Source organism: Papaver somniferum, chromosome 1 (assembly GCF_003573695.1).
Source record: "Papaver somniferum cultivar HN1 chromosome 1, ASM357369v1, whole genome shotgun sequence".
NCBI classification, from domain to species: Eukaryota; Viridiplantae; Streptophyta; class Magnoliopsida; order Ranunculales; family Papaveraceae; genus Papaver; species Papaver somniferum.
In genome coordinates, this window is record NC_039358.1 from 208,162,965 (window position 1) to 208,174,862 (window position 11,898).

General features: G+C 36.5%; 1 protein-coding gene, 2 non-coding genes and 1 pseudogene across 3 annotated transcripts; 1 reads left to right on the plus strand and 3 right to left on the minus strand.

The window, feature by feature from the left end:
- Positions 1-1,107: 1,107 nt before the first annotated feature.
- LOC113345289 lies at positions 1,108-1,265 on the minus strand. The gene has a single exon (XR_003358061.1). It is a non-coding gene; the product is annotated as a U1 spliceosomal RNA (small nuclear RNA).
- Positions 1,266-1,393: 128 nt separating this feature from the next.
- Positions 1,394-1,464, plus strand: TRNAG-GCC. Its single transcript has one exon. It is a non-coding gene; the product is annotated as a tRNA-Gly (tRNA).
- Positions 1,465-2,489: 1,025 nt separating this feature from the next.
- On the minus strand, positions 2,490-2,597 carry LOC113341247 (annotated as a pseudogene).
- Positions 2,598-10,482: 7,885 nt separating this feature from the next.
- Positions 10,483-10,992, minus strand: LOC113359193 (uncharacterized mitochondrial protein AtMg00860-like). Its single transcript, XM_026602869.1, has one exon. The coding sequence runs from the start codon at positions 10,990-10,992 to the stop codon at positions 10,483-10,485; it is 510 nt and encodes a 169-aa protein (XP_026458654.1).
- Between the last annotated feature and the right edge of the window lie 906 nt (positions 10,993-11,898).

Below are 11,898 nucleotides of genomic sequence, written 5' to 3' on the forward strand. Positions count from 1 at the left end.
CTTTCAGTTGGTAGCTGCGTATATCGCTATGTGCCTGAGTGAAGAGATGAGTTGGATGGTGAATGTAGGAGATACTTGCTGTAATATACTACCTCCGTTTTTGGAAAAGAGAGTATCAACTACGGCTTTGTAGTACAATGGAAAGTGAACAATCTGATTTGATCGGCATGTGGTGGTTTAAATTAAAATTTCAGCTTGAATGAAAATAGAGCCAATTATTATCTGTGGTTAATATCTCATACAAGGCTAATAAAATGAAATGACTCGATTCTGCTCTTTTAGATTCTGGGAAAACAACACCCTTTTACGTACCTATGTAGTGATTGCTGTGTGTTTGATTTCAGATTCTCGTCTATCGCATTCCAGCCTAATTGGATGTGGTTTCGTTTGTTTTAATTATTTAACTCTTAACTGCATGTGGAATCGCCTAAACCAGTAACCTCTGTCTCACATACCTCATACAAAAACATTGGTCATTTGTTTTTCGGAACGGAGAGTAACCGATACAGTCTCATTGCAGAGGCCCTAGACTCGCCTGAAAAATTAAAATCTTACTTACCATATCAAACTGTAAATTGTATTGAATCATTAATTGAACACATCACTGCCCCTCTCAAATGAGATGCATTTCTCATCATTAGAGGGTATGCTTATCTTGTTTTCCATTGCTCTGCTTTACACCAACCAAGATTTAAGGTTGCTAGGCCAAGTTTATTTTTTGGACTTGCTGACGAAACGAGGAATATACTCATTCTGTTGCCTTCCTAATGATTCTAATTCATGATCATATCTGATTCCTCCTTGTTTGTCTGCCCCTTCAAGCATTCTCATGTATTGTGTAAATAAATGGTAAAAGATGACTAGTTTTCTGCACTGAATGTTGAATGCAACTCTGTAAATAATGGAACCGCAGTTGGGGGACATAGCTGTTGGAGCAATAATCCCCGGCTCAACTAGTAGAGCTGCTTCTAATGTATTGCATACGGAAATCCAATTGTTGATATTCCAGTGCATAAAAATGGTTGGAGATTATACACGGCCGGCTCAAAAAAATCAGCAGCTTCCAGTGCATCGACCAGAAAGGCAAGATTTGGCTTAGATTATTGGCAGGGGCCGCGCGGACGCGTTCCCCCTCACGAACAAATTATGACGTAGACTCTCCCTCATTGGGGAGATCTTAGGCGAGCACCCCTCCTTGGTGTGCAATGGAGGTCGCTAACCTAGGCCATGGACCTTCTTGATCATCCATAGACCCCTTTACTTACTCGCTCATTCCTTGTCTCTTGAACGAATACAAGCATTGTGGGACTAATCGTTATCTCCTGGGTGAAACATAAGTTGGTTTTGTCTTTTAAAAACGAGGAAAAAGAATACTTCGAAGTTTCAACATTCAGCACCAGTGGTCTAGTGGTAGAATAGTACCCTGCCACGGTACAGACCCGGGTTCGATTCCCGGCTGGTGCACATTTTTTTTTCTTTCATTTCTTTTTTTTCTCTGCAAAGCAGTGGGCGCTGGTGCGTTGTTTTTTCCTTTTGTTGCTTTTTTGCTCTGCAAAGCTGTGTGATCAGCTCGCAAGGCAGTGGGTGCCAACCATGGTACCGTGGGATATTGGACTAGTTCTGTCACTATGTTTTGCATTATTGTTACCGGCACTGATTATGTTGGTTCATACTCGGCCAACAACATCTAGCACGAGAGATTGAAAAATACTGTCCCCTTGAAATTGGATTTTAAAGTGTAAAAAATTAGAAACATAGCCAATTTGATAACCTGCGCGATGTTCATGCGGCTAACAAGTGTTGATTAAAATAGCGAATAACATGCCCACATAATTTCTCTCTCAAAAACACAGATTTGGATGACGGGAAATGTTAGACTGGATGGGTTTTCTGTTTTCATATCTATTCTTTTTCTCTTTTCTCATTTTAATTGAATAAATGTAGGGTAATAAAAATTGTTAAATCCTAGCTAGGTTCTCCTGCAATGGGATTTGCAAATGAAGTAGTACCAGTAGTATTCACAATAAATGACTTATTTTAGTGATCAACTCTTGTGTTAGTAATGTTTTTGAACTAACAGCAGTAATCAAATTCAATGTTCTAGGAACCAGTGGCTCATACTTTGAAAGAAAACCGAAGAAACAGTTTTTAATTGTAGCCCAAACTCATTGTACACGAGTTTCAGCTTTCAGCCTACCCAAAATTCTTCTAAATCAACAATGCCGGTTTGTATAATCAGCTGAGAATAGTAGAACCCACAAGGAAGCAATTATCTACAGCCTAATGAAGCTCCTTCCAAGCTGAAGCATAAAAAAAATTTGAAAATTAGAACAATGACTTTAAAACAACTTTAGGCTTGATTCAATTCTAAGGTAAAAGGTCCGGTTTAAAACCATGATCGACATAAATTTTGGGGGCGACGTCTTAGAAGAAATCTTCTTTCCCACAAAGCCATGGAAACGAAAACTTTGGTTTTGAAAAATTGTTGGGTTCCTCTTAGAGAAACCCTAGGCGTATGTCGTTTATAAACGACAAGCACACGGTATCCTTTAGTAAAAGGCGAAAGAATAGTTCACTTTGTGCTTACCGCACGGCTGCGTGAATCAATTCGAAAGGTGAAGTGCTACTTTTATACACAGCATTTTGAGTAGAGTGGTGCTTCCTACTCTGTGTGGGACTAATAGTCCAAGTTTCTCTAGTAAGTTCATATCTAGGCATGTACCATGCATCCAAGAACCTCCAACATTGTTTAGGCTTTTTGATTCTTTTATCAGATTCATTGGATCCTTCTCAATCCTCTTTTTTTTACTAACAAAAATGGCATGACTACTTTTCGTCATGCCACAACATTCATACTTCTTTGGATTGAATATGAGCCACACATTTCACCGGTAGGATTATGGCATGATGGAGCTAAATGATAAGCTTTCGACAAGTTAGCAACTGAGAATAAAAGATCAGTGGCATAACTTAGGTACAGTATAATAACATCAAAAGAGCATCAGCAGTCAACAAAATGCTAAGAAATCCGTAGAAGAACTGGTCTTCTTTCTACTGTGGAAAATGTTCCTCTTTCTTAATGACGTCGAATACCCGACTAAAACTATTAAGATCTCAAATGTTAAGCTAAAGGGCTATTTTAAGATATGTTGCCAATATCGGACGCCTAGCTTTGGTATCCAATATTTAAAGTATTAAGGGTTAATACCTAGACTAATTGATCAAAAGTATTAAGATTCGCTTTTTGATTATATTTATAGTTTTATGATTGACTTCAAATTAAATTGATTATCTTCATAAAATAACCTATGATTCTAATAGTTTGTTTTTATAAAAATAAATTTTAATTTCTTTGTAAACACGAGGAACTAATCTTTTTTTCATGTTTTGCAGAACTTAAGTAGTGTTTCAATGGTGATCTAGTGGTGGTTTTTGGAACAGTAGTGTAGGGGATTTTCAATCTTCCTTTGTTTCAGCGGTTACTCTTGCATCTGTCATGGATATGTTCAAATCTACAACAAGTATATGATTTCAAAAAACTGTGGTTTTTTTTTGTATTATGCTTGTTAGTATATAGGATACACATATTAGTGGGATTTGCTACCAACCATCAAATCAATTCGTATCAAAATCTGTGATCAAATTTTCAACACAGGACCGAAGTTGCAAAGTCAGAGTGATGAAGGGTAGAGTCGGTAATTCGCCAAAGAAAAAAGCGCAATCTCTGAAATTTAGAAATTTGAGATCAAAAGTTACCAAGTCAAAGCATTCTCTCCGAAAAATCTTTTTGAGTTTACAGGTGATAAGTTGGGTCAACGGGATAATTTTGGAGATATGATAGAAAACATAATTAATCCTAACCCTAATGAAAGATTTATCAAGCTCGTGAAGGATAAGTTTTCCTGTCAAAATCTCCAGAAAAACAAACACAAAAAATATCGAAAGAAGATTTCCCAACAAAATAATTCGCAGTTGGCATCTCTAATCAGGAGGATGAAGGATACAAATCATAATCTCAATCAGATCAGGAGTGTGAGAAGCAGTTTGATCTTAGCTGTAGAGATTGATGAAGCATCTAACAAGTGGAGTAACTGCCTTATTGGTAAGATAATCCACAAGAATGACGTCGATTATGAAGATATGCAAAGGGAGCTCAATATAATTTGGAGGAGATATAAGACTGTGGAAATCAATACCATGGGCCGTAACCTCTTTGTTTTTAAGTTCAAAACCAAGGAAAACATGCAAGATGTGCATAAGAGGATCCCATGGGTTATTAACTTCATGTTGGTTTTCCTGCATGAGTATGATAATTCAATATTGTTGGAAGATTACAAGTTCACTCATCATATTTTCTCCGTAATCTTTCTCTAGAACATATTGATGATGGTATAATCGATAAGTTAATTTAAGATATTGGTCAGAAGGTTGAGGTTGATGGGAAGAAGTGTGTTACAATCAGGGGAAGGGTGGTTACAGTGAAGGTTCTGGTAAACTTGAGCAAACCCCTAAAAAAAGGAGTGTGGATTCTCAATGCGGCCAAGCAGAAAGTTTGGGTTAAATATCACTTTGAGAAGCAACCAAAGTCAATTTTCCATCATTGTTATGTGATTGGACATGATGAAGAGAAATGCGAGGATATTGCATGGAACATATTCATTTACGGACTGACGGAAAAGGAGTTTGAAGACTACTATGCAAAGCATGATCATATGGTAGAAGAATATCATAGAAATCAAGAAAATGAAGGAGGTGCGTATGGACATAATGGATCATCTAGCGGGCCGGATTATGAAAGAGATGATGGGTTCGACCCGAGGAAGAATAAAATAACCACGGACGATTCACTCGAGGACAACTATGTCATATTAGATAATTCTCTTGCGCAAAGTGATGGAAACAAAAATTCTCAATATGGTAGAGTTTATCATATGGACAATTCATCTCCAACCTTCAATGGGAAAGATTTGAACATGATAGATGCAGAGCGTGAAGGAAGAAGTAAAGGAACCAATTACCCATCCCCTACTGAAACACGAAGGAGTGTAGCAAATCAGGTTTGCAAAAAAATTCAATTTCCTTTTAACATTAAATTTATTTGCAAATTTTTCCTTTCTACGTTCTAATTCCAATTTCTGCTACTCGAATTACTGGGTTGATTGCAATAATTTTTTGCGTTTGGATGAATTAGATCAAAAAGTTAGGAATAAGATTAACCCAATTACTCAAACCATGAAAATCCTTTCTTGGAGTGTCCAAGGTTTTGGTAATAAAGATAATAGACAACATTTAGGTGAACTAAGTAGAGACAATGACCCTGACATCATTTTTCTGTCTAAAACTAAAACCATGAAAGTGAAAATGGAGAGATTTACTTATGGCTATAATTACATAAATTATTTTTATGTACCCTATTGGTGCATCTGGGGCCTTTTTATGTTGTAGAAAGATGAAATTCACAATGATCTTGTTGAAATGAATTTTAATTTCATTTCTTTCATAGCGACTATGGATTCTAGAAGTGGTCATACTCTTCTCAATTGTACGTATGGTGCTCTAAATGATATAGGATGGGATAGGCAGCGGGATTACCTAGACAATCTACCCATCATGTATAGTTGTCCTTGGGTGATTTTAAGAGATTTGAATTTCATAATTAGGCAAGAGGAAAAAGTTGGTGGAAACAATCCTCAAAGTCAGCTTGATAATGTTAAAAATCACTTAGACCACCTAGGATTTACTGACCTGAACTTTATAGGAAATCTTTTCACTTGGAGTAACCACATAAATAGAGTGTCTCTTATTCTTGAAAGACTTGATAGGGATTTAGCAAACTTTGAATGGTTTGATTATTTTACAAATGTTATTGTTTATCATCTGGTTGATGTTGCTAGTGACCCTGTCCAAATTATGCTAGTCACTTCTAGAGAAGATAACTCATATAGAAGACCTCTTAGGTTTAATAGGTGTTGGCTCAGTGATAATACCTATAAAAATGTAATTGCTAATAACTGGAAAACTAGTGAAAGGGGATCTAAAGCCTATAAACATACTAAATGTTTGCACAATGTTGAGGTGGCTCTTAGGCATCGGAACATGATCTCTTTTGGTAATTTTCAAACTCACATAAATGATATTCGGAAACAACTTGAAGATGTCTCCTGCAATATGCATGATAATACTAGTAGTTATGTTAAGAAAAGCTTTGAAGAGTCATTAAAATATTTGCATGGTGTGAGACAGGATTACTACATGCAAAGAGCTAGGGAGAATGTCTTAACTTTTGATGATAAAAAGACTAAGTATTTTCATGATAAAGTTAAATTTAGGAAAAGAAGAACTCAAATTAATTGTTTGTAAATTAGTATTGGAGTTTGGTTAACTGAAAAAAGTATGATAGCTAATGAACTTAGGGAGCCTTTTAGCAAAATGAGCAGAACTACTAATCCACCCAGAGATATTAGTTTTCTTGATGTTCTTGAACCATGTATCACTGCTGAGGAAAATGAATTCTTTATCCATCCTCCCACTGATGAGGAAATCAAGTCTATAGTCATCCATGGACTATGCCTGGCCCTGATAGGTACCCACATGGTTTTTATCAACAGATGTGGGAAACAGTAGGTGCTGACACTATAGATATGGTCAAGAATTTATTTTATTCTGGTCATATGCGTAAACAGATGAATCATAACTTTTGTCCCTAATGCCTAAGAACAATGTTCCTAAAACACCTGCTGATTATAGGCCTATAAGCTTAAGTAATGTGTGTTACAAAATAATATATAAACTCTTAGCAAGTAGACTTAAGATTGTTATGGACAAATTCATATCTCCATGTCAAGCTGCTTTCCTTTCCTCTAGGAAAATAATAAACAACATTGTAATAGCTCATTAACTTGTTGATACTATGAGGAAAAATAAAACTAAGTTCGGTATAATGTCTATTAAGTTAGACATGTCTAAGGCTTTTGATAGGATTGAATGGAAGTTTTTAATTGACATTCTAAAAAAGCTTGGTTTCCATGATCATTGGTGTAATTTAATTGAGCAATGTGTTTCCACTTCAATTCTTTTAAATGGTGCACCTGGTGAGGTTTATTATCATACAATGGGTCTTAGACAGGGAGACCCCTTGTCCCCTTACTTTTTTATTATATGCATGGATGTACTCTTTAAGATGCTTATTGATGCAGAACTTAGAAATAACATTCAAGGTATCAAGGTTACCTCTGTAACTCTGTTAGTCATCTATTTTTTGCTGATGATTGTCTTGTTTTTACTAGGAAAACTGTCAAAAGGGCTAAGCACTTAGAGACTATGTTAGAAAATTTTAGTAAGTATTCGGGATAAGCCATAAATATTGAGAAGTATGGATTGGCTTTTAGCCCTAAAACTGATCCTAGAAATAAGTCTCATATTTTATCCATTCTTAGAATTAAAAATCTACGGTTTGTTAATAAATACTTAGGAGTCCCTTTGTTGTTTCAAGTGAACAAAATGAAGACTTGTAAGCATTTAGGAGAGTCTTGTGAAAATAGATTAGATACTTGGCAGGGGAAATATCTTAGCCAAACAGGGAGAACAGTTCTCATTAATCCACACTTGGAACACTGGCTTCTCACCATTTGTATGTCTTCCCAATACCAAAAAAGGTGATAGACAAACTTGATGCCATACAGAGAAAGTTTTGGTGGAATAAAAAGGGTATGCTAAGGGGGAATTATTTTATAAACTAGGACAATATTTCAAAACCTATTGAATTAGGTGGTCTTAACATAAGGAAAAAAAAACATCTTAACACTGCTCTTCCAACTAAATTAGCCTGGAGAATGTTGAATTAACCATATGCTCTATGGGAACAAATTATTTGTCACAAATATTTTCCTAACTGAAAAAGTGGGGGTCTAACAACACCATCCAATATTTCGCTTAGCAATCTGTATGGACAAACTCGAATATACTTTTAAGAGAATCAACAAGACTCAATCAATTAAAAGTATATCAACGAGTTTATATCTCTCTCTTGATTTGATTTCCTCAAACAGAAACTGCGAGTACTAATCAAATAGAAGGAATAACTTGGATGGTATCAAAGACCAATATCCAAGTGTCAATCAATATCAATCAACAACCGTTAGGTCAGATTCTCCAATTGATTGATCTAACGCACAACCTGTATTATTTCAATTATAAAGATAAAACAATATAATGCGGAAATTGAAATAACACAGACACCAGAAATTTTGTTAACTACGAAACCGTAAATGCAAAAAAACCCCGGGACCTAGTCCAGATTGAACACACACTGTATTAAGCCGCTACAGACACTAGCCTACTCCAAGCTAACTTCGGACTGGACTGTAGTTGAACCCCAATCAGTCTCCCACTGATCCAAGGTACATTTGTACTCCCTACGCCTCTGAACATTTGTACTCCCTACGCCTCTGATCCCATCAGGATACTGCGCACTTGATTCCCTTAGCTGATCTCACCCACAACTAAGAGTTGCTACGACCCAAAATTGCGGGATTTGACAATAAAAAAATTTGTCTCACACAGACAAATCTATCAAAGGATCAATCTGTCTCCCACAGAAAAACCCTAAATTTTTTGTTCCGTCTTTTGATAATAATCAAGGTGAACAGGAACCAATTGATAATCCGGTCTTATATTCCCGAAGAGCAGCCTAGATTAATCAATCACCTCACAACAATCTTAATCGTATGGTAGCGAAACAAGATGTTATGGAATCACAAACAATGAGACGAAGATGTTTGTGATTACTTTTTATATCTTGCCTATCAGAGATATCAAATCGCAAGACAATCAATCTTATTGTACTAGTACGATAGAAGATGCAAGATCAGATCACACAACTACGATAAAAGTAGTATCGGTCTAGCTTCACAATTCCAATGAAGTCTTTAAGTCGTTAACCTAGTTTTAGAAGAAGAAAACCAAAGGTTAAAGGAGAACCGACTCTAGTACACAAACTAGTATCACACGTAAGGTGTGGGGATTAGTTTTGCAGAATACTAGATGTCTCCTTTATATAGTCTTTCAAATCAGGGTTTTGCCTTGGTAACAAAGCAATCAATGTTCACCGTTAGATGAAAACCTGATTTAGATTCAATCTAATATTTCTCAACCGTTAGATCGAAAACTTAGCTTGTTATACACAAATGAACTGTACGCTTCTAGGTTTGTTAACCGTACGTACATTGTTGGTTCAACAATAGTTAACCAAAAGGTTAGCCATATGAGCATTTCATATCAACCATGTTCTTCTTCACCATAACTAGTTCAAATGACTCAAATGAACTAGTTAGAGAGTTGTTCAATTGCAAAGAAATCTTATGTAACTACACAAGACACAATTGAAGCAAAGATGATTTGATTCACTTGAATCGGTTCATGAACTTTTATAGCCACGGTTTGCAAACTGCATTCCTTAGTCTTTTTAAAGTTTAAGTTCGGGAATCATCTTCAGATATATAACCTTCTTAAGTTCGCACACTAGGTTCGCGGACTTAAGCAACCGGCAGAGTTTACAAACTCCAGCAGAAAATCTCGGCAAGAGACCTTCCGCCGGTTCGCGGACTGGGTTCGCGGACTTATCTCACGCAAGTAGTCTGTCAAGTCCAACAGAAATTCTCGGGTTTGATAACTTCGACAGTTCGCGGACTGAGTTCGCATACTTGGCAACAAGCGATTCTTCCGGTTTCTCTTGATCAACAAAGTTCGCAAACTTTGGTTCAAGGAATAGGACTTATACATAAATGTGTTTCCACAACAATGCTTATGTACACCATTGGTTATGTAATCTAAACTCTTATTTCAATCATTGAAACATTCTTAGAGGAAGTTATATAGTTGTTACACCATTTCTCGTCAAAGCAATTTTCAAGATAATTGAAACATATGATGACTTTCGTCACTAGGTAAAGATAAACTTGGTAGAAGCGAAAATCTTACCAACACATATTTTGAGATATAGATAGGCGAGGTATACTCGGCTCGAAATACCAAATGTGTATAATCTAAGTATATATATATATATAGCATACGACTTTTTGTCTCAACAAGTAGGAGATAGAGTAGTAGATAGACTTTTGAGTGACAGATAAGTTCAAGTCTTCACATACCTTTTTGTCGAGAAGTTCCACCGGTTCCTTGAGTAGTTCCTCTACTTGTATGATGAATCGCCATGAAGTCCTTGAGCTCAACTACACTTTCTATCCTAGTCCGAGACTTAGCTATAATAGACTAGAAATCAAGACTTATAGTTTTGATCACTAACATTGACAAGCATGCTTGAGATAGCAACGCATGCGAGTTCGACCGAGCAATGCTCTAACACTAACTCTAATCCTATTCATGTTGTTATCAATGAATCTGTGTCTTGGATTTGGAAAGGAATTTGCAGGGGTCTAGAATTGATTATGATATATTACTGTTGGGAGGTTGGTGATGGATCTCCTATTGAAAATATGGAAAGACAGGAGTGTTACTCATTGCAGTCTTGAGGTTCTCAAAAGCAGTAGTAGCAGCTGAAGTCCAAAGAAAAGAATTTTTCTTGAGAAGATCAGTGAGAGGTTTACTTATTGCTCCATAGTTCTTGACAAATTTCCTGTAGTAGCCTGTAAGTCCAAGAAATCCTCTTAATTCCTTTAAGGTGGATGGTGTTGGCCAAGATTGCATACAAGCAATTTTGCTTGGATCAGCACAAACACCTGCTGCTGTGATGATATGACCCAAATACTCTAGAGAGGATTGGCCAAAACAAAATTTAGTCATCTTGGCATAGAACTTATGTTGTCTAAGTAATGAGAAGGTATACTTGAGATGCTCCATATGTTCAGACATAGTCTTGCTATAGATCAAAATATCATCAAAAAACACCGGAATAAATTTCCTCAATGCAGGCCGAAATACCTCATTCATTAAAGCTTGAAATGTAGTTGGAGCATTAGTGAGGCCAAAGGGCATTACTTTAAACTCATAATGGCCCTGATGTTTTGAAAATGTCTGAGAGATGCACTCTGATTTGATGATAGCCATCTCTCAAATCAATTCTTGTAAAAATAGTAGCTCCATTCAATTCATCCAATAACTCCTCAATAATGGGTATGGGAAATTTGTCTTTGACTGTAATGTTGTTTAGTTTCCTATAATCAACACAGAATCCCCATGTATTGTCTTTCTTCTTGACAAGAAGTATTGGATATGCAAAGGGGCTATGGCTAGGTTGGATGATGTCAGAGTGAAGCATTTCCTTGACAAGCTGTTCTACTATATCTTTCTGGATATAGGGGCATTTATAATCTCTTTGATTCACAGGGACTGAGTTTGGTTGTAAAGGTATTTTATGATCTAAATTCCTTTGAGGGGGTAGCTGAGTTGGCTCTGCAAAAATATCATCAAACTCCTGAAGTAATGGAAGTATTTCAGCAGGGGTGGGGTTGGGTGTAGTGGTAGATATGGAGTACAAATGACCCAGCAAGCCATATGAAGTTGAGTCAAAAAATTTCTTGGATTCAACACTGCTCATCATGGACAATGAAGATGTTGGTGTTGTACCTTGTAGTGTAATTTTCTTGTTCTTGTACTTGAAAGAAATACACAAAACAGAGAAGTTAAAGAGTACATCACCTAAAGTTCTGAGCCAGTCTGCCCCAAGGACAATGTCACAGCCCCCCAATGGTAAGACTCTGAGATTTTCCACAAATGTGTGGTTCTGCATTGTCCAAGTAACCTGTGGGAAAATACCAGTACTGAAAGTTTTTTCTCCATTTGCAATTGTGGCATTGCAGTGAACTTGCTAAAGCACTGTCAATAAAGCTGGTAGTGATGCCTGAATCAATTAGAATGGAAACTGTTTTGTCTTGTAGAATA